Source organism: Suncus etruscus, chromosome X (genome assembly GCF_024139225.1).
Source record: "Suncus etruscus isolate mSunEtr1 chromosome X, mSunEtr1.pri.cur, whole genome shotgun sequence".
NCBI lineage: Eukaryota > Metazoa > Chordata > Mammalia > Eulipotyphla > Soricidae > Suncus > Suncus etruscus.
This window is the reverse complement of record NC_064868.1, coordinates 68,094,380-68,118,171: the sequence shown is the minus strand read 5'-3', so window position 1 is coordinate 68,118,171 and position 23,792 is coordinate 68,094,380. Positions and strand designations below refer to the sequence as shown.

The 23,792-nt window shown below is 38.6% G+C and overlaps 1 protein-coding gene across 1 annotated transcript in view; it reads right to left on the bottom strand.

Annotated features, from left to right (window-relative positions):
• The window catches only part of PCDH11X (protocadherin 11 X-linked), a 1,221,358-nt gene that overhangs the window by 170,788 nt on the left and 1,026,778 nt on the right, over window positions 1-23,792 (bottom strand). Inside the window, exon 4 of the mRNA XM_049766592.1 lies at window positions 6,829-9,312. Within this exon, the coding sequence (XP_049622549.1) occupies window positions 6,829-9,312 (2,484 nt within the window). The remainder of the gene's footprint in view (window positions 1-6,828; window positions 9,313-23,792) is intronic.

Here is a 23,792-nt window from a genome sequence, read left to right as displayed (position 1 = left end):
CGGCCTACCAACTACTACTCAGTCTCTCAGATAAGGAGTTTAGAGAAGAAATATAAAAGATGCTCAAGCATCAAAGAAACCATGGATCGAGGGGCTGGCGAGGTGGAACTAGAGGTAAAATGTCTGCCTTACAAGCACTAGCCAAGGAAGAACTGCGGTTTGATCCCCAGGTGTCCGATATGGTCCCCACAAGCCAGGGGGTAATTTCTGAGTGCTTAGCCAGAAGTAACCCCTGAGCATCAAATGGGTGTGGCCCGAAAAACAAAAGAAAACAAGAAATACCATGGATCGAGTTGAACAGAACACTAATAATAACCAAGAAAAAATGAAGACAGAAATCAGACAACTCCAAACTGAAATAACAGGTCAAAAAGCAGGCCTAAAAAACTCAGTAAAGGAAATAAATGACAAAATGGATAAGCTCTCCAACAGAGTAACAGAAGCTGGAAAGAGAATTAGTGCTGTGGAAGATGAGCTAAATAACAACTCCATACAGTGGGAGAGATTGGGAAAAAAAACTTAAAGCAAATGAACAGACAATGGAAAAAGTAGTCAAAGAATGGGAACAGATGAAAATAGAAGTCTATTATAAGCTCAACAGAAACAACTTAAGAATCATTGGAGTCCCAGAGACCCAGGAAGAAAATTTCCAGGAAGAATCAATGGTCAAGAACATCATTAAAGAGAAACTTCCAGAGCTAAAAATATATGTGATCAAATCCTGTATGCCAGAAGAGTACCAACCAAAAGAGACCCCAGAAAAATACCCCAAGACACATCCTAGTCATAATGACGAATCCCACAGATAGAGACAGAATTCTGAAAGCAGCAAGATCAAAACAGGAAATTACATTCAAGGGAACATTCTTGAGATTTACAGCAGACCTGTCACCAGAAACATTCAAGGCCATAAAGAAGTGGTGTCACATAGTGACAAAACTCAATGAAATAAATGCTTCGCCTAGAATACTGTACGCAGCAAAACTCACTTTCTTGTTTGACAGAAAAATACATGGTTTCACAGACAAACAACAGCTCAGAAACTTTACAGACTCAAAACCAGTCTTTTTTAAAATATATATTTTACTTAAACAACATGATTACATATATGATTGTGTTTAGGTTTCAGCAATATAAAGAACACCACCCATCACCAGTGCGACATTTCCATCTCCAATGTCCCAAATCTACCTCTTCCCCACCCTCCCACACCTGTACTCTAGACAGGCTTTCTATTTCCCTCATACATTCTCATTGTTAGCATAGTTCACAATGTAGTAGTTTCTCTAACTAAACTCATCCTTGTTTGTTGTGAGCTTCATGAGGTGGGCTGTAACTTCCAGCCCTCCTCTCTTTTGTGTCTAAAAATTATTATTGCAAGAAAGTCTTTCATTTTTCTTAAAACCAGTCTTAAGAGAAAAACTGAAAGACCCAATTTAAGACAAGACTGACCAAAAGAAACACCAAAATTTGATATAAAGATGGCATTAAATCCCAGGACAATTCTTTCAATGTCAATGGACTAAATGCACCAGTTAAGAGACACAGAGTGGGTAAGTGGATCAAAAAACTAAATCCAACCTTCTGCTGCCTACAAGAAACGCACCTGAATAGTGAGAACAAACATAGACTCAAAATAAAAGGCTGGAGAAAAATTATCCAAGCAAACAACACCCATAAAAAAGCTGGAGTGGCCATACTAGTATCAGATAATGCAAACTTTATACTCAGGAAGGTAGTAAGGGACAAAGATGGACATTTTGTATTAATCAAGAGATATGTACTGCAGGAAGAAATCAATCTCCTAAACATATATGCACCAAATGAGGGGCCAGCAAAATACTTAATACAATTGTTGACAAATCTAAAAAATAATATCAATAACAACACAATAATTGTGGGGAACCTCAACACGGCTTTGTCAACACTGGATAGGTCAACCAGACTGAAACCCAACAAGAATATACTAGACATGAGAAGAGAAATAGAAGAAAGAGGCCTAGTAGATATGTATAGGACACTCCACCCACAGAAACCTGGATACACATTCTTCTCCAATATACATGGGACATTCTCCAGGATAGACTACATGCTGGCACATAATACATACCTCCATAATATCAAGAGGCTAGAAATTTTGCAGGTTATCTTCACTAACCACAATGCTCTGATATTATATGTGAATTTCAAAAGGACACAGAAGAAAAACTTTAAAAACCTGGAAGTTATACAGCCTCATACTGAATAACCAGTGGGTCTGAGTTGAAATCAAAGAGGAAATCAAGGGCCCGGAGAGATAGCACAGCGGTTTTGGCCTTGCAAGCAGCCGATCCAGGACCAAAGGTGGTTGGTTCGAATCCTGGTGTCCCATATGGTCCCCCGTGCCTGCCAGGAGCTATTTCTGAGCAGACAGCCAGAGTAACCCCTGAGCACTGCCGGGTGTGACCCCAAAACAAAACAAAACAAAGAGGAAATCAAAACTTTTCTGGAAACAAATGATAATAAAGATATAAACTCTCAGAACTTATGGGACACAGCAAAAGCAATACTGAGAGGAAAATTTATAGCTTTCCAAGCATACATCAGAAAGGAAAAAGGGGCCTACCTGAATACCTTAATGACGCAGCTCATAGAATTAGAAAGTGCTCAACAAAAGGACCCTAAAATAGGGAGACAGAAGGAAATAACAAAGCTGAGAACAGAAATCAACGAAGTGGAAACCCTAAAAACAGTCCAAAAGATCAACAAAAGCAGAATATGGTTCTTTGAAAAAATAAACAAGATTGATATACCGTTAGCAAAACTAGCAAAGAAAGAGAGAGAGAGAGAAAAACTTGATAACTCATATTAGAAATGGAAAAGGAGAGATCACTACCGATATTGCAGAGATTCAAAGAGTAATCAGAAACTAATTTGAGAAACTCTACGCCAATAAAAATGAGAACCTGGAAGAAATGGATAAATTCTTGGACTCCTATAACTTCCCATGTTTGAATAGAGAGGATGTAGCATATCTAAGCAACCCCATCACTATTGATTAAGTTAAAACAGTAATCAAATGTCTGCCCAAAAATAAAAGCCCAGGCCCAGATGGATTCACTAATGAATTCTTTCAAACTTTCCAAGAGGAACTACTACCAATCCTGGCAAGACTTGTGAAATTGAAAAAAATGGGAACACTTCCAAATAGCTTTTATGAAGCGAACATCACATTGATACCTAAACCAGACAGAGATGCTATGAAGAAAGAAAATTACAGACCAATATTGCTGACAAATGCAGATGCAAAGGTCTTCAACAAAATCCTGGCAAATAGGATTCGATGCCTCATTAAGAATATTATTCACTACGATCAATTAGGTTTCATCCCAGGAATGCATGGATGGTTTAACATCCATAAATCTATCAACATAATAAAAAACATCAACAACAAGAAAAATATATATCACATAAAGATATCAATAGATGCAGAGAAAGCATTCGATAAGGTCCAACACCCATTCTTGATCAAAACTCTCAGCAAGATGGAAATGCAAGGAACCTTTCCCAATATAATTAAGGCCATCTACCACAAGCCAGTGGCAAATATTGTCCTCAATCGAGAAAACCTAAAAGCCTTCCCTCTAAATTCTGGCAAAAGACAAGTCTGTCCTCTCTCACCACTCCTATTCAACATTCCACTGGAAGTCATTGTTATAGCTATCAGGCAAGAAAAAGATAGGAATGGAATCCAGATAGGAAAGGAAGAAGTCAAGCTCTCACATGCAGATGACACGATACTCTACTTAGAAAACCCTAACGTCTCTACCAAAAAGCTTCTAGAAACAATAGACTCATATAGCAAGGTGGCAGGCTACAAAATTAACAAAAATCTATGGCCTTTTATACACGAATAGTAAGAAGGAAGAAATGGACATTAAGAAAACAACCCCATTCATATTAGTGCCACACAAACTCAAATATCTTGGAGTCAACTTGACTAAAGATGTGAAGGACCTATACAAGATATCTATAAAAATCTGCTCCAAGAATTAAGAGAGGACACATGAAAATGGAAACACATACCTGCTTATGAATCAGCAGGATTAACATCATTAATATGACAATACTCCCCAAAGCAATGTACAGATTTAATGCGATCCCCCTAAGATACCTATGATATTCTTCAAAGTAGTGGATCAAGCAATTTTGAAATTCATTTGGAAAAATAAACACTGTTGAATAGCCAAAGCAGTTATTGGGAAAAAGAATATGGGAGGCATTATGTTCCCCAAATTTAAACTGTATTACAAAGCATTATTTATCAAAACAGCTTGGTATTGGAATAAAGACAGACTCTAAGATCAGTGGAATAGACTTGAGTACTCAGAGAATGCTCCCATACAAGTATCTAATCTTTGATAAACGAGCATGAAGTCCTAAATGGAGCAAAGAAAACCTCTTCAACAAGTGGTGTTGGCACAACTGGATATCCACTTGCAAAAAAAAAGGAACTTAGACCCCCAGCTAACATCATGTATGAAGGTAAAATCCAAATGGATTAAAGACCTCGATATCAGACCTGAAACCATAAGGTATATAACAACACTTAGGTGTAACACTCCGTGACATTGAGACTAAAGGCATCTTCAAGGAGGAAACTGCACTCTCCAAGCAAGTGAAAGCAGAGATTAACAGATGGGAATATATAATTAGCTGAGAAGTTTCTGCACTTTGAAGGAAATAGTGCCCAGGATACAAGAGCCACCCACTGATTGGGAGGAACTATTTACCCAATACCCATTAGATAAGGAGCTAATATCCAAAATATACAGGGCACTGACAGAACTATACAAGAAAAAAATCTAATCCCATCAGAAAATGGGGAGAAGAAATGGAAAGACACTTTGATATAGAAGAAATACAAATGGCCAAAAGGCACATTAAAAATGTTCCACATCACTAATCATCAGGGAGATGCAAATCAAAACAACTATGAGGCACCACCTCACACCACAGAGACTGGCACACATCACAAAGAATGAGAACAAGCAGTGTTGGCGGGGATGCGGTGAGACAGGAACTCTTATCCACTGTTGGTGGAAATGCCAGCTAGTTAAACCTTTCTAGAGAGCTATATGGAGATTTCTCCAAAAACTAGAAATTGAGCTTCCATATAATCCAGCTATACTACTCCTAGGAATATACCCTAGGAATACAAGAATACAATACAAAACCCCCTTCCTTACATCTATATTTATAGCAGCACCGTTTCCATAGCAAGACTCTGGAAACAACCAAGATGCCCTTCAACAGATGAATGGCTAAAGAAACTATGGCACATATACACAATGGAATATTATGCAGCCATCAGGAGAGATAAAGTCATGAAATTTTCCTATACATGGATGTACATGGAATCTATTATGCTGAGTGAAATACATCAGAGAGAAAGAGAAAGATGGAGAATGGTTCCACTCATCTATGGGTTTTAAAAAAAATGAAAGACATTTCTCAACAATTTTCAGAGACAAAAGAGAAGAGGGTGAGACGTTACAGCCGACCTCATTAATCTTACCACAAAGAGTGATGAGTTTAGTTTGAGAAATAACCACATTGAAAACTATCCTAACAATGAGAATATGTGAGGGAAGTGGAAAGCCTGTCTAGAGTGCAGGTAAGGGCGGGGAGGGGAGGAGGCATATTTGGTCATTGGCGATGGGAATGTTGCACTGGTGATGGGGGGGTGTCATCTGATATGACTGAAACCCAACCACAATCATGTTTGTAACCAAGGTGTTTAAATGAAAATATTATTAAAATATATAGAGAGCATTTAACTTTTTAAAAACAATTTGTTAAATATTTTGAATGTATTCAAAATACTTAGCAAAATAATGAAAATATTACATGTATAAAACAAAATTTACATGTATATTTTATTGTCATTCTTGCGGAATAAAAGAATTCATCTTTCTAATGGGACAACACTCACTGTAGGCTCGGAGGAGCATTTATGGTACAAGGCATTAAATCCTGGTTATTTGCAATCTAGGTAAATGTGCTACTTGCTTTACTATTGTTCCATCCCCAGCCTTTATTTTTAATACCTTATTGTTTACTTGTGTGAATATAGAGTTTATGAATTAGCATAATGGTGAGTTATTAAAGTGAAACAATTTTTTTCTGTTGTATTTGAGGATAAGGTAGATATCTTGACTAATTATCTTGAGTAGATACATTTTTAAAGAGCTGATATTACAAAATTAAATATTGAGATCTATTCATTACATTATAAAGAATTTGACCCCAACTTCTCTAATCTTTATGTCTTTAGTGGTACCAAAAATCCTTATTTTTTAGTTTTCAAATATATTAACTAGAAAAATATAAAAATAATTCACCTGCTGATAAAATTGTTCCCCTTTGAAGTTTTTGTTTGATTTGGGCTACAGTCAGGATTGCTGAGGTCTTACTCCTAGAACTGTGCTTAGAAATCTGCTGGTTATAATATTAAAATAAATAATAAATAATCTGCTGATGCTCTGGGGACCACATAGGGTGCCAGGGATTAAACTGGGGATTAAACTGGAGTCAGCTGCATTTAAGAAAATTATCTTACCTGCTGTACTATCACTCTGGCCAAGTTTCTACCAACAGCTTTTCTCACAACCTGATGCTAGTTTGTCCTTCTTACTACCAAACAATATTAATTTATATGCTTCTTTATGTTATCATAAAACATTTTGATTCTTTGTTAAAGTCAGTAGATTCTGTAAAATTCTATTTAAAGAAAACATAAAAATAAATTCTGAAAAATTTATTTTTCAGTTTGAAGTAATTACCTACCATTCTGGTGTGTACAGATACGGGGGTCTTGAAGGTTGTCACTGGATAGCTGCATTCAGAAATACTATAAGGATCAGAACAGCCAGATGAACACTTGGAGATGGAATCACATGCCACAAAGGTATTATCCAGTGGTAGTTCTTGTATGATATGATGCTTTGAATTCAGAGGAGTTTCAGGCTGGATCTGGAAAGCAGGCTGTGGAGATGCGGATTTGTAGTGCTGAGCCAAATCAGGGCTCTCATGCTTGAAAGTCATAGGTTTAGTACCCCAGTTGTACTTGCCCATGGTTTGCTCTTCTAATTCAATAGGAAGGTCCAGTGTGACACTGTTTCTATTGTTGGCAGTATGTTCTGTCTTAATTTCTTTAATACTAACAAAGTTGAGCAGCAAGTTCTTAGGGGCACTGTTTTTCTTTTTCTTCATCATTATTATCTGCTTGTTTTGTGGGTTTGGACTAACCCATTCAGAATTCTGCTTCTTTTTCTGAGCAGCCTTAATATGTGGTGATTGGCAGCATCGTACTACAGCTGTGATAAAGATAACAAAAACCACAGTTATAGTGCCTACAACAATGGCAAATATGATCTTTACATAGTCACTGTTTGGTAAGGATGCATCAGCTATCTCAATATTTTGGATCACTGGTGTCTGAATGTTTTTGTGTACCAGTTCATGAATCAATGTAGCATTAGATACTGACTCATTAATGAATACATTAACAATTACAACACTGAACAGAGAATCAGGTTGTCCTAAATCCTTAGCTTTGACTGCCAGTCTGTGTAAGCCACGATCTGCAACAACACATCTTTCCTTCAGTGTAATATTCCCTGTTTTTTTGTCAATTATAAACAAATCTTTAGTGTTTCCTCCTACAATGCTATATTGAAGTTCTGCATTCATGCCAGTATCATTGTCAATAGCAACTACAGTAAAAATCACTGTGCCTGGAATAGTGGATGGTAGAACTAATTCATAAGAATAGTTGGAAGAAGGTACAACAAAAATTGGCTTGTTGTCATTAACATCGACAACATTTATGGTAACTTTGGAAGTTGAAGAACATGGTACAATACCACCATCCTCAGCCTTTACATAGAAAGTATAAGATTCTTGTTTTTCTCTATCAAATGAAGTATTTGGCCTGATGACACCAGTTTGTGGGTCAATGGTGAATTCTTTATTCACATCTAAAATGGAGAGAATGACTGCAGAATTTTCTCCATAATCTGGGTCCGTTACAGTGATTAGTCCTACTGTACCATGTCTTGGAAGGTTTTCTGGGATATAGAAGTTATACTCATTATGAGTGAAAACTGGACTGTTGTCATTCTGATCAAGAACAGTCACTACTAGAGTGGCATTGGTCATTATGGGAGGTGTCCCATTATCTCTTGCAAGAACTGTGAATGAATATTTTTCCTGTTTTTCTCTATCCAGTTTCTTCACTGCAGTTAGAATACCTGTATGATGATCCAAGTTAAATTCAGATGGAGCATCAACACCTAGTAGGTAATCAATTTCAGCATTACTTCCACTGTCTGTGTCTGTTGCACTTATTTTTGTCAACTGAATGCCAGGAGAATTATTCTCGGGGATAGAAAGACTTATAAAAGACTGGGTAAAAACAGGAGCATTGTCATTTTCATCTTTCACTTTAACAAAGAACATGGATGATTGATTTAAAGAAGGTTTGCCAGCATCTGAAGCCAGTAACTTAATGGCATATTCTCTTGTGTATTCATAATCAAGATACGCAGCAGTCTCCAACAGAAATTGATTGCTGAAAACTGGCCTTAGTCTGAAAGGTACTTCATGATCAGTGAAGCATGTTACCTCACCATTGTGGTCAGCATCTTTATCTGTCACAGTTATCAGAGCAATTTTTGTGTTTAGTGGAGCATTTTCAGAAAGAGTCACAGTGCCATTGATTGGATTGATGATGTATCTTACATCAATTGATGGTGCATTATCATTGATATCTGTAACATTTATTATCACCATTGCTCTTGCTGGTTCCAATCCACCATCACTTGCCAAAACAAGTAACTTGTGGTTTGGCGATTCCTCTCTATCTAGTGGTTCTTTGACTGTGATAAGTCCAGTGGTGGTATTGAGATGAAATAATTTTTTGGCTATGTTGGAAACTAGATTACTGAAATAGAAATGTATCTTGGCATTTTCACCTATGTCAGCATCTGTGGCGTGGAGTTGTGTCACTGAAGTACCTACAGGAGTATTTTCTGGTATACTAACTGTAATTTCATTTTCCATGAAGACTGGGTGATTGTCATTTGTATCCGCAACACTTATTTGCAAAATAGCAGTACTGGATTTTTGAGGAAAGCCACCATCTTCAACCTTAACTTTTATGACATATGTATCCTTCTCTTCCCTATCTAACTCATTTTGAACAATCAGTTGTGGCATCTTGAATCCTTCTGTTGTTTCAACAACATCAAGCCCAAATATACTTTGGCCCTGGAAAATAAAATAATCATATATAAATTATCTCAGTACAGTATAAAAACAACTGTAACTTTTTTTTACAACTGTAACTTTTGAACCAAAATCATAAAATAAGATCAACTGGGAAAAAATTGTTAGAAAACTTAGTTTTAAGTACTAATGTTGCCTTTTACTAACATTGTAAACAGAAAGTTATTTAGCATTTCTAAATATCAGTATAGTTAAAGAATTATGTTAGAAGAGGTTCTCTACACTTTTAGGCTCTAGTAATTAATAGTAATATATGTAATTAGTTTATGTAAATTATCAAATGTTTTAAAAAAGAAGAAATATGTAGTAATTTTTTTGTTTTCTTTGGGGGGGTCCATGCCTGGTGCTGCTCAGGGCTTACTCTTGACTTTGTGCTCAGAAATGACTCTTGGCAGGCTCATGTGACCATATGGGATATCAGGAATTGTACACAGGTTTGCTTCATGTAAGACAAATTTCCTACCTTCTGTGTTATCTATCAATTCAACAAAAAATGTGTATAATTCTTTTATGAAATTATAGTCAATTTATACTCAATAAAGTATTTGTTTAATTTAGATTTCATGGTTTAATATAATGTTAAGATTTATGTTTTAGTAATTTAAAAATATTTCACGACTCCTTAAATTAAATATGTATTCCCAGACTTCCAAAGCGACCTGCACCACTCAGCCTTTCCCCAACCTAGGCCCCAATTTTGCCAATCCTGACCTTGATGTGCCCTCTCTTCCCAGGTACTTCATCACAGAGACAAGAGATGTACTTCTGGAGAAGAATCTGTTTGTCCATCTTCCGAATTATACCTCTGCTACTCTCCCTTCCCTTCCCTAGGCCCAGAAAATTGCCTGACCTGATGTCCCTCTTCCTTGTGATCCCAAAACTGCACATATATTAGCTCTTTCACACAAATACATTTTATTTTATACTTTTACTTTCCAAGGAGATGGTGGGGCTCAGCAATTTTTTCTCTTAGTATAGAGCATCAAAACTCTGTTAACCAAACCAGTAACTAAAGACGTGGAGAAACTCTGATACCCTGAATATAGAAAACATGCCACTTAATAACAGTTGTATAAGAGAGGAAATCAAAGACAAAATAGATTCCTTGAGACTAAAAACAATGAAGAAACAAGCTACCAAAATCAAGGGAACACAGCCTAAGCAGTAATTAGGGTGCAACTCAAAGCGTTATATGCCTATATAAGAAAAGGAAAACAATAAAATAATACCTAGGGCTCACTTTAAATATCTTAAAAACCAACAACAAAGGAAATAAAACATAACAAACAAAAATAAAAAAAAGAACAAAAATTTATATAGAAACCAAGAAGAAACACAATGAATAAAATAAAAATAGGAGCCAATTTTTGAAAAAATAAACAAGATAGACAGTTCATTGGCAAAATTCACAAGGAAAAAAAGAGAATATGCTCAAATAAATTTGGGGCTGAAGCAGTGGTGCAGGGCATAAGGCATCTGTCTTGTGCATGCTAGCCTAGGATGGACCGTGGTTTGATTCCCCCTCTGTCCCATTTGGTCCCCAAACAAGGAGCTATTTATGAGTGCATAGCAAGTAGTAACCCGAGTTTCACCAGGTGTGCCCCTCAAGAAAACCAAAAACAATAAATCTATAATTAATGAAAGGGGAAAATTGTAACAGACTCTCCAGAATTCCAATACAGCATGAGTACTTAATCTGTACTCTTTTAATCTGTAATCTGTTACAACTGTATTTCTAGAAGAAATAGACAAATTTCTGAAAACATATTATCTCCCAAAACTGAATGAGGAAGATGTACATAGCCTAACCAGCAAAATCACAAGCAAGAAAATTTAAACACTAATTAAGAATCTCCCCCAAGAGGCCAGAGCGGTGGTGCAAGTAATTAGGCATCTGCTTTGAAAAAGCTAGCCTAGAAAAGATGGAGTTTTGATTCCTGGTGTCTCATATGGTCCCCCAAACCAGGAGCAATTTCTGAGCGCATATCTAGGAGTAACCACCCTTGAGCATCACCAGGTGTGGCTGAAAAACCAAAATAAATAAAAAACATTCAGATGAATCTGACTGAATATTGATGTAAAAGTCCTCAACAAAATCGTAGTAAACCAAAACCAACAGCATGTTAAAACATTATACATCATGAGCAACTCAGTGCCATCCCAATAATGCAAGGATAGTTCATTATACACAAATAAATCATTATATATCACAATAGTAAAAGGAAATCAAAAATTATATGATCAGGGGTCAGAGCAATACCAGAGTGGGTAGGTCTTTTTCCTGGCATGTGGCTAACCTGGCATGAACCCACTTTAATCCCCTGTTTCTCTTATGGTCCTCTGAGTCTTCCAGAAGTGATTTCTAAGCACAGAGCCAGGAGTAACCCCTAAATGTTTATCACTGTGGTTCAAAAACCCAAATATCATATGATCATATCAATTGATGCAGAGATATCATTTGACAAGACTCAACACCTATTCATAAATAAAACCCTCAGAAAATATGTGTGAAAGGAACCATTTTCAAGACAATATCTATAAAAAGCCCATAAGCAGTATTATTATTAATAGTGAAAAAATGAAAGCATTCACAATGAGTTCAGGCATAAGGCAAGGATATGAATTATCTCCACACTTACTCGCATGGTATACTAAAAAATCATAGCAAAAGCAATCAAGAGAGGGAAGAAAATAAAAGGGACCTAAATTTAAAAACATAAAGTCAAACTATATATGCAGATGACATCATGTTATATATTGTATGCCATAAAGAGTGCAGAAAGTTGCTAGAAACAATAAAATAATACAGCGAAGTAGTTGGCTACAAAGTCAATAGAAAAAATTAGTTTTATTATTTTATACAAATAGTGACTCAGAGGAGAAAGAGATTAATATTTCTATCACATTTACAATCCTGTCAAAGTCTAAGATATGTAGACCTATCAATTTAACAAAGAGTTAAGAGACTTGTACCAAGAAAAATGTAAAATGTTTAAGAAAAACAGAACGTCCTCTCACCTGCCTCCCATCTTGATCGCTGCATGTCTGTCATCTCAGTCTGTCATCTGCATCTACCGGAGAGGGACTTCTTGGTTTCTACTACATCTGAAATGCCTGGCACCAACTTCTTCCCCCCAGAGCTTTGTCCTACCCACTTCTTGACTTGACAGCCATGCATCTGCCATCTCAATTTAGGTGAGAATAATAAGAATGGGACTTTCTGGTTTCTGCTACATCAGGACTCACTCAGCATTCAGTATCATCTCTAATCTATCCACTAAAGTGCTGATATACCCTGACTGGCACCTCTCTTGATTCCCACAGTCTACCATCTCAATTCAGGTGTGTTTACCAAGAGATAAACTTCCGGGTCCTTGACACACCAGGACACCATCTGCTGCCAGAATCACCAACAATCTCTTCACTCCAAGGCTTCCTCCACCTGCCATTTGTCTTGATTCGAGTTGGCCATCTCAATTAAGTGCTTGACCCTGCCTACTACCTGTAGTGATTCCCACATGTCTGCCATCTTAATTCAGGTCCATCTACCAAGAGAGGAACTTTATGGTTCTGGATATATCAGCACCCCTGTTGTGTTACTGATCCTACCCTAATCAATTATTGTACCCCACCCTAAGGTGTGACCTGGTGATAGTATATTGGATTACTCCTTACTTGGTATTCTGCTCACACCCTAGGGTGTTACCAGATTCTTGTCAATAAAAGCAAGGGTCTTAGGAAGGCTGGGGCTCATTCTTCAGTCTTTTCCACTGAGCTGCACTCCATCTTAGGTGCAGAAAGCTTTTGTGGTCAGAATTCCTTGCTTGAGCACTGGATTTCCTGAACCCATTCTTGTACCTTTTCACAGTGCGAATTATTTTCTGTGGATCTCTACAACTGGAACTGTTTCCCCTGACCTAATTAGACAGGGGAATGGGAACCGTCTTTCCTGTCTGGAAACTCTGTGGAAATCAAACCTTAACAAATCTCCTAGAGAACATGACACTTCATACCCCCTCAGCTGTCAGAATCACCACAAATCTCTTCCTTCCAGAGATTCCCACTATTGCCTTTTTTACTTTTGCTTTGGGGGCCACACCTGGCAGTACTTAGGGGTTACTCTTAGCTGTGCAATTAGAAATCACTCCTGGCAGGCTTGGGGTGGTGGTGGGAACATATGAGATGCCAGGAATTGAACTCAGGTTCATCCTGGGTCAGCCACATGCAAGGAAAATGCCCTACCTCTGTGCTATCTCTCAAACCCATAGCCCATTTTTATTTTGGGGGTGTGGGCATGGCCGGCAATGCTTAATGGTTCCTCCTGGCTCTGTGCTCAGGAATCGCTCCTGGCAGTGCTCAGGGGACCCTGTGAGGTGCCAGGGATCAAACCCGGGTTGGCTGCACACAAGGCAAATGCCCTTTCCACTCCATATCCTATTTTTAATCCCTTTTGTCTACTATCTCAATTCAGTAGTTCTTCCTGCCTACTGCCCCCTTGATTGTTGCACATCTGCCATCTCAGTTCAGGTGCTTCTACCAAGAGAGGGACTTAGTGATTCCTGCTAAATCTAACCCACCTCAAATATTAGTATCACTGGATATCTCTGCTCCAGTGCTTCTTCTGGCCCACTACCCATGTGATTCCTGAGTATCTGCTATCTCAGTTCAGGTGAGTCCCGAGAGGGACTTCCTATTCCTGCTATATTAGGACACAGTAGTCACCAGTGTAACCACTAATCTCTTCTTCCAAGCATTCATGTGCATCTGCCACCTGTGTTGATTACTGCTTTTCTGCCATCTTCATTCAGTGCTTCAGCAAACCCACCACCCATCTTAATTGATGCATGTTTTCCATCTAAATTTAAGTGCATCTACCAAGAAGGCAACTTCCTGAATTTTGCTATATTAGATTCCTCTCAGCAACCAGTATAACTAACAACCTCTTCCCACCAAGGTTTTCCCCTCATCCACTGCTCTTCTTGATTCCCATGTCTGCCATCTCAATTCATGTGCATCTAACAAGAAAGCAACTTCCTGTTTCTTGCTTCATTAAGATCCCTCCAGACCCCAGAAACATGACCAAGATCTTTACCACAATGCATCCCACCTGCCACCCATATCGATTTCCACATGTCTACCAACTAAACTCAGGTGATTATATCAAGAGAAGAGATTCCTACTTACTTCGACATCAGGAATCTCTCAGCCATCAGTGTCACCATCAAACTTCCCCCCAGTGCTTCTCTCTGATTGCTGCACATCTTGATTCACGTCTTTCATCTCAATTCAGGTCTGTCTACCAAGAGAGGGACTTACTGTTTCCTGCTTCATCAAGGGCCCCCTCAGGCTTCAGTATCATTGTAAATCTCATCTCCACAATGATCCCCCTTCACTCAACACCCTTAATGATTACCACTTGTCTGCCATCTCAATTCAATACTTTCCCCTAGTCCACCACTTGTCTTGATTACGATTTGTTTTCTATCTCAATTCTGGTGTGTCTATCAAGAAAGTGACCTTCTGGTTTCTGCTACATTGGGACTCCCTCAGCCCCAGTATCACCGCCAACTTCCTTTTTATAATATCTTTATTTAAACATCTTGATTACAAATATGATTGTGATTAGGTTTCAGTCATGTAAAGAACACCCCCCTTTACCAGTGAAACATTCCCACCACCAATGTCCCAAATCTCTCTCCATCCACCCCACCCCCAACTGTACTCTAGACAGGCTTTTCAGTTTCCTCATTCATTCACATGGTTATGATAGTTTTCAGTGTAGTTATTTCTATAACTGCACTCACCACTCTTTGTGGTGAGCTTCATGAAGTGAGCTGGAAGTTCCAGCCCTCCTCATTGACTCAGGACTGTTGCAGAAATAAATTTTATTTTTCTTAAAACGCATATATGAGACTATTTTGTGTCTCTCTCTCCCTCTGACTTACTTCACTCAGCATAATAGATTCCATGTACATCCATGTATAGAAAAAATTCATGACTTCATCTCTCCTGATGGCTGCATAATATTTATTGTGTATATGTACAAGTTTCTTTAGCCATTCATCTGTTGAAGGGCATCTTGGTTGTTTCCAGATTCTGGCTATTGTGAATAGTGCTGCAATAAATATAGGTGTAAGGAAGGGATTTTTGTATTGTATTCTTGTGTTCCTAGGGTATATTCCTAGGAGTGGCATAGCTGGGTCTAATGGGAGCTCAATTTCCAGTTTTGGGAGGAATCTCCAATCGCTTTCCATAGAGGTTGGACCAGACAGCATTCCCTCTAAAGGCGCCCATGAAATTCTTCAAAGAAGTGGATCAAACACCTATGAAGTTCATCTGGAACAATAAACACCCTCGAATAGCTAAAGCACTCCTAGGGAAAAGGAATATGGAAGGCATTACTTTCCCCAACTTTAAACTGTACTACAAAGCTATAGTTATCAAAACAGCATGGTATTGGAATAAAGACAGGCCCTCAGATCAGTGGAATAGGCTTGAGTTCTCAGAGAATGTTCCCCAGACATACAAGCACCTAATTTTTGACAAAGGAGTAAGAAATCCTAAGTGGAGCAGGGAAAACCTCTTCAACAAGTGGTGCTGGCACAACTGGTTAGCCACTTGCAAAAAAGTGAACATAGACCCCCAGTTAACATCATGTACGAAGGTAAAATCCAAATGGATTAAAGACCTTGATATCAGACCTGATACCATAAGTTATATAGAAAAACACGTAGGTAAAACACTCTATGACATTGAGACTAAAGGCATCTTCAAGGAGGAAATTGTACTTTCCAAACAAGTGGAAGCAGAGATAAACAGATGGGAATACATTAAGTTGAGAAGAATTAGTGCCCAGGATACAAGAGCCACCCACTGAGTGGGAGAAACTATTCACCCAATACCCATCAGATAAGGGGCTAATCTCCAAAATATACAGGGCACTGACAAAACTTTACAAGAAAAAAACATCTAATCCCATCAAAAATGGTGAGAGGAAATGAACAGGCACTTTGACAAAGAAGAAATACAAATGGCCATCAGGGAGATGCAAATCAAAACAACGATGAGATACCATCTCACACCACAGAGATTGGCACACATCACAAAGAATGAGAACAATCAGTGCTGGCGGGGATGTGGAGAGAAAGGAACTCTTATCCAACTTCTCTCCCCAGTGCCTCCACTCACCTTCCTCCCATCTGAATCCCAGGTGTTTGCCATCTCAATATAACTCTTCCCCCAATCTGCTGTCTTTTTTATTTTCATGCATTTGCAATCTTAATATAGTTGCAGTACAAAAAGAAGGATTTCATGTTCCTGCTACATCAAGACAACCTCACTCACCAGTAACACCAACAATCTATTTTCCACAGCGGTTTCCCCCAGCTGCCTTCAGTTTTGATTCCTGCAATTTGCCATCTTAATTTAGCACTTCCCCCAGCTTCCTGATTCCATGCATCTACCATTTCAATTCAGCACTTCCCCCCTGGCTTCTGCTCTTCTTGATTCCCAGGATCTGACATCTCAATTAAGGTATGCCTACCAAGAGAGGGACTACCAATTTCTACTACTTCAGGACCCGTAGCCATCATATAAACAATTATTACTTTCACCTGTGATTCTACCCACCAAACACACATCATAATTTCTTTGTGTCTGCCCTCTCAATTTTGGTGCCTCTACCATAAGAGGGATTTCTTGGTTCTTGCTACATGAAAAACCCATCAGTTCAGTCACAGGAATCACTACAATTTCCTCTCACCAAATCTTGCCCCTGCTCACTGCCCATCTTAATTCCCATGCATCTGCCATCTTAAATTAGGTTTAACTATCAGGAAAGGAAAAGTCGTCCTTCTTGCTACATCAGGATCCACTCAGCCACTAGAATTACCAACAATCTTTTCCCTCCAGCGCTTTTTCTTGCCATTGCATGTCCTTATTCTCAAGCATTCTCACATCAATTTAGATGCATCAACCATGAAAGGGATTTTCTGGTTGTTGCTATAGTAGTAACCTCTCAGTCACCAGAATCACTTACAATCTCCACCAGAGTTCATCCTCCTGCCTGCCACCCTTGTTGATTTCTGTGTGTTATCCACCTAAATTACAGGCGAGTTTACCAGGAGAGGGACTTCATAGTTCTTGCTATATCAGGATTCTCTTGTCACCTGAATCAGCACCAATCTCTACTCACCAGCGCTCCTGTCCTTCTGAATTCTGATGCAACAACCGTCTCAATTCAGTGCTCCCCAGAAAGTGGCCTATCTTGATTGTTGGCATTTGCTACTTCAATTCAGGTGCATCTACCAAAAGAGGGACTTCCTGGATCCAGCTACACCAGGACCACCTCTGCCGCCAGTATCCCCTCTGATCTCATCCCCTCAGAACTTTATTTCTCTCACCATGGTTGTTGATAACCATAGTCTGCCATATAAATTCAGGTGCATCCAAGAAGAGAGGGATGTCCTAATTCCTACTACATCAGGACCAAGTAGCTACAAGTAAAACCTCCAATCTGTGCCCCCCACTCATTCCCCTATCTGCCATCTGTATTGATTGTTGCTTTTCTGCAATCTCAATTTACCCATCCCACTGTTCATCTTAATTCCAGAACTCTGCCATCTCAATTTAGTTTCTTATATGAAGATAAGTACTTTCTGGTCCTGCTACATCAGAACCCCTTCAGCAAAAGTACCTCTTCAAATATCTACCCCAGTTCTTCTCCGTACACCTTGCTCATCTTGATTCTTATGTTTCTTCTCTCTCAGTTCAGGTGTATCTACCCAAAGTGGTACTTCCTGGTTCCTGTTACATAAGGATGCCCTCATTTGCAGTATACCAAAAACCTCTTTCCTCCATTGCTACCCCTGCCTGTTACTCATCTTGATTCTCATGCATCTTCTATCTCAATTCAGTTGCATCTGTCAAAAGGGGGACATATTTTTCCTGTTACATTGTGAACCCCTCAGCCGCCAGTATTACTGCTGATCTCTTCACTCCTGCACACCCCCTCATAAACCAGCCACTGGTCTTGATTCCTGCATGTCTGCCATTTTAATTCAGGTCATTTACCAATTTTGGGAATTTGATGATTCTCCTACATGAGAACCCCCTCAGTGAGAAGTATCACCATCAATTGCTTCCAGTAGCACTTCTCACCAACTGCCCCTCTTGATTTCGACGCCTTCTCAATTACTTTTTTAATTCATTACTTGTCCCTGCCTTATGCCCATCTTAATTCCACTCACTTGCCACCTCATTTCAGGTGCTTCTACCAAGAGAGAGAGACTTCCTGATTCTTGCTACATCATGAACCCTCAGCCATCTGAATCATAACCAATCTTCCAGGGCTTCCCCCAACTCTCCTCCTGTCTTGATTGCCATTCATCTTTTGTCTCAATGTATTTGATTTTACCAAGACATCCTGATTCCTGCTACACCAGGACCCCATCACCTGCAAAAATCACAACCAATAGAATTAGAAAGTGCTCAACAAAAGGAACCAAAAATAGGGAGGCAGAAGGAAATAACAAAGCTGAGAGCAGAAATCAATGAAGTGGAAACCCGAAAAACAATACGAAAGATCAACGAAAGCAGAAGTTGGTTCTTTGAAAAAATAAACAAGATTGATAGACCACTGGCAAAACTAACAAAGAAAGAGAGATAAACTTGATAACTTGTATTAGGAATAAAAAAGGAGAGATCACTACTGATATGGTAGAGATCCAAAGGCTAATCAGAAACTACTTCGAGAAACTATGCCACTAAAAATGAGAACCTGGAAAAAATGGATAAATTCTTGGACTCCTATAATCTTCCACGGTTGAATGAAGAGGATGTAGCATATCTAAACACACCCATCACTATTGAGGAAATTAAGACAGTAATCAAATGTCTGCCCAAAAACAAAAGCCCAGGCCCAGATGGATTTACTAATGAATTCTTTCAAACCTTTCAAGAGGAACTACTACCAATCCTGGCAAGACTCTTTCATGAAATCGAAAAAACAGGAACATTTCCAAATAGCTTTTATGAAGCCAACATCACCTTGCTACCTAAACCAGACAGAGATCCTACCAAAAAAGAAAATTACAGACCAATATTGCTGATGAATACAGATGCAAAGATCCTCAACAAAATCCTGGCAAATAGGATTTAATGCCTCATTAAGAAGATCATCCGAAGACAGACTCTGCTGGGCCCCTTATGATTGGCAGACATTTTGGGGCTTTCCCCGGCTTGCTTCAATCTGGGAACTTTGATTTTCTCTGTTATTAATCCCCTGATGGCTTGCCTCAGCTGAGGTGAGTCTTTCTGGGCCAGAATTGCTGATAAAGCTGACTCTGCTGGCCCCCTTAAGCCCACCTATAAGGGGTCAAAGCAGAGGAGTGCAGCCACTCTGCTTCGTTTGCAGCTGCACACTCCACCTAGCCACTGAATACCACCACAACACTTAGAAAAACTCACAGCATAAGCGGGACAATAAGGAAACTACACAGACCAACATCAGCCATAGAGAATGAAGATGGAAACTCTGATGACCCAAAAATGGCCAACCACCTAAGCAGTCTTTCAGAAATGGAGTTTAGAGAAGAAATATGGAGGATGCTCACAGAACTCAAAGAAAGTATAGGTCAGAACACTAATAAAAATCAAGAGAATATGAACATAGAAATCATAAAACTCCAAACTGAAATAGCAGGTCAAATAACAGGTCTGAAAAACTCAGTATACAAATTGAACAACATAAAGGATGAGCTTTCCAAAAGGTTAAAAGCAGCTGAGGATAGAATTCGTGCGCTGAGATGCAATGCATAACAATTTAACACAGCAGAAGAGATTGAAAAAAATTTTTTAAATGAAATGATTAGACAATGGAAAAACTACTCAAAGAATATGAGCAGATGAGAATAGAAGTCTTTGATAAGCTCAACAGAAACAACTTGAGAATCATTGGAGTCCCAGAGACCGAAGAAGAAAATTCAGGAAGAATCAACAGTCAAGAACATCATCACAGAGAAACTACCAGAGCTAAAGAAAACATGTGTCCAAATCCTGCATGCCCGAAGATTACCAGCTAAAAAAGAGCCCAGGAGAAACACCCTAAGACACATCCTAATCACAATGATTAATCCCACAGATAGAGATAGAATAATGCAAGCAGCAAGATCAAAAAGGGAAATTACATTCCAGGGAGCATCCTTGACATTTACAGCAGACCTGTCACAAGAAACACTCAAGGCCAGAAGGCAGTGGGGGTATATAGTGACAAAACTCAATGAAATAAATGCTTCGCCAAGAATACTGCACCCAGCAAAACTCACTTTCAGGTTTGAAGGAAGTATACATGGCTTCACAGATAAACAACAGCTCAAAAACTTTACAGACTCAAAACCAGCCTTAAAAGAAAAACTGAAAGATCTATTCTTAAAGACAAGACAGAACAAAAACACACCAAACTTCTACACAAAGATGGTAATAAATCCCATGACAATTATTTCTCTCAATGTCAATGGACTAAATGCACCTGTTAAGAGGCACAGAGTGGCAAAATGGATCAAAAAACTGAAGCCAACGTTCTGCTGCCTACAAGAAACACACCTGAATAGTCAGAATAAACATAGACTCAAAATCAAAGGCTGGAGGAAAATCATTCAAACAAACCAAACAACACCCTTAAGAAAGCGGGGATGGCCATACTAATATCAGATGACACAAAATTTATACTCAGAAAAGTTGTAAGGGACAAAGATGGATTTTATGTACTAATCAAGGGATATGTACAGCAGGAAGAAATCACTCTCCTAAACATATACGCACCCAATGAGGACCAGCAAAGAATGTAATACAATTGTTGACAAATCTGTAAAAGGATATCAATAATAACAAAATAATTGTGGGAGACCTCAACACAGGCTTGTTAGCACTTGATAGGTCAACCAATTTGAAACCCAACAAAAATATACTAGACCTGAAAAGAGAAATGGAAGAAAGAGGCCTAGTGTATATATATATATATATAGGACACTCTACCCTCAGAAACCTGGATACACATTCTTTTCCAATGTACATGGGTAATACTCCAGGATAGACCACATGCTGGCACATAAAACATACCTCCATAAAATCAAGAAGATAGAAAATTTGCAGGCTACCTTTGCTGATCACAAGGCTCTGGAATTTGATGTTAACTACAAAGGGACACAGAAAAAAATTTAACACCTGGAAATTAAACAGTTTACTACTGAACAACCAGTGGGTCTGAGATGAAATCAAAGAGGAAATAAAAAATTTCCTGGAAACAAACGACAAGGAAAACACAAACTATTAGAACCTATGGGATACAGCAAAAGGAGTACTGAGAGGAAAATTTATAGCTTTGCAAGCACACATCAGGAAGGAAGAAGGAGCATACATGAATAGCTTAATGACACAGCTTATAGAATTAGAAAATGATCAACAAAAGAAACTAAAAATAGGGAGACAGAAGGAAATAACAAAACTGAAAACAGAAATCAATAAAATGGAAACCCAAAAAACAATCCTAAAGATCAAAGAAAGTAGAAGTTGGTTCTTTGAAAAAATAAACAAGATTGATAGACCATTGGCAAAACTCACAAAGCAAAAGAGAGAGAAACTTGATAACGCATATTAGAAATGAAAAGGGGGAGATCACTACAGATATTTCATAGATTCAAAGGATATTCAGAGAATAATTTGAGAAACTCTACGCCATTAAATATGAGAACCTGGACGAAATGGATAAATTTCTGAACTCATATAACCTTCCAAGGTTGAATGAAGAAGATGTAGAATATCTAAACACCCTGTCACTATTGAGGAAATTAAAACTGTAATCAAAAATTTGCCGAAAAAGAAAAGCCCAGGCCCTGATGAATTCACGAGTGAATTCTTTCAAACCTTTCAAGAGGAACTACTACCAATCCTGGCCAGGCTCTTTTATGAAATCAAAAAAAAGGAACACTTCCAAATAGCTTTTGTGAAGCCAACATCACCTTAATACCAAAACCAGATAGAGATACTGCCAAAAAAGAAAATTACAGACCAATATCCCTGATGAACACAGATGCAACGATCCTCAACAAAATCCTGGTGAACAGGATCCAGTGCCTCATCAAGAAGATCATTCACTTTGATCAAGTAGGTTTCATCCCAGGAATGCAAGGATGTTTTTAACATCTGTAAATCTATCAACATAATACACTGTTGTGTTAAATAAATAACGATGGGGCTGGATGGTGGAGGATGCCATCCAGCCCACGTGGCTCTGTAACCTCCATGCAGCCGGCGAGTTCCAGGCCCAGGTGAAATCACTCACACGCAGGCTTCAGGAAGAATCATCTTTATTTATGCCCTAGCCACCACAGGTGTGTGGCCTATGTCAACCTTTTAAGCATTCAGCTATATTTTGCTAGCCCTGCATCTTATCTCCTGTTAGCCATCTTCCCTTTGGGCTCCATGCGGCCCAAAGATCCAAAAGCCAGGAAGCCAAGCCGGGCCAAGAGAGAAACGGCAAAAAAGCCCGAATCCCCTGGCTCAGAGGTTTATCTATCCTTTTCCAGACCCCTCCCAGAAATGGGAGGTCTTGCAGGTAGTTACACCTATTATCCGGTTCCCAAGACCCCTCCCAGATATGGGTGGGTCTTAGGGTTTTTGCACCCAACTTCAGGGTTTTAGCTAGGTACACCAACATTTCCTCCTTTTCTTAATATTTTTATGCACCAACGTAATAGAGTGAAAATTAATATACCAGCCCTTTTCAAAAACATATCATTTGCAAAATATACTTTACACCTGTAACCTAAAATTCTATTAATGCTTTTTTACCAAGCACTATTTTGGAACTTTCATGTTCCTATACTTTTAAACTATATTGGGGGAACTTTATTGTTCCTATAACTTTTCTATACACAAGTACTGCAGCATACATGCATAACATACATTTTAAAAACAGGCTAAGTACATTAAAATACACAGTAAAACATTTTGCAATTGAAAATATTAACTTTGAAAGACAACAAAACACATTTAAATCATAAAGAAAATGACTAAGACAAAGATGCAGGTGGTTAGAAATTAGATGTTAAAATGGGCTAATCTGTATTACCTCCCTTATATTTTTATTTTTTAACCACTAACTAATTAAAACTTATCCCATTACCAACTATGAGTAAAATATTACTACCCACTAATTTTCTACACCTAAAACCATAGTTTAGATTAATTTGTCCCACGCTGATCTCACCACGTGGCTTTTGTAAACTTTTAAAGTTCAGATGTTGGTTTGTCCCACGCTGATCTTACCACGTGGCTTTCCGAGCTGCTTGGAGCTTGCCGCTTGGAGCTTTTTGCCGCAGGGGCTTCACCGCTGCCTTTTTTCCCCTCTGGGAGCACTTTGGATGTTCAGAGTTCCAAGTGATTTAAACTAAAAGTTCAGTTCG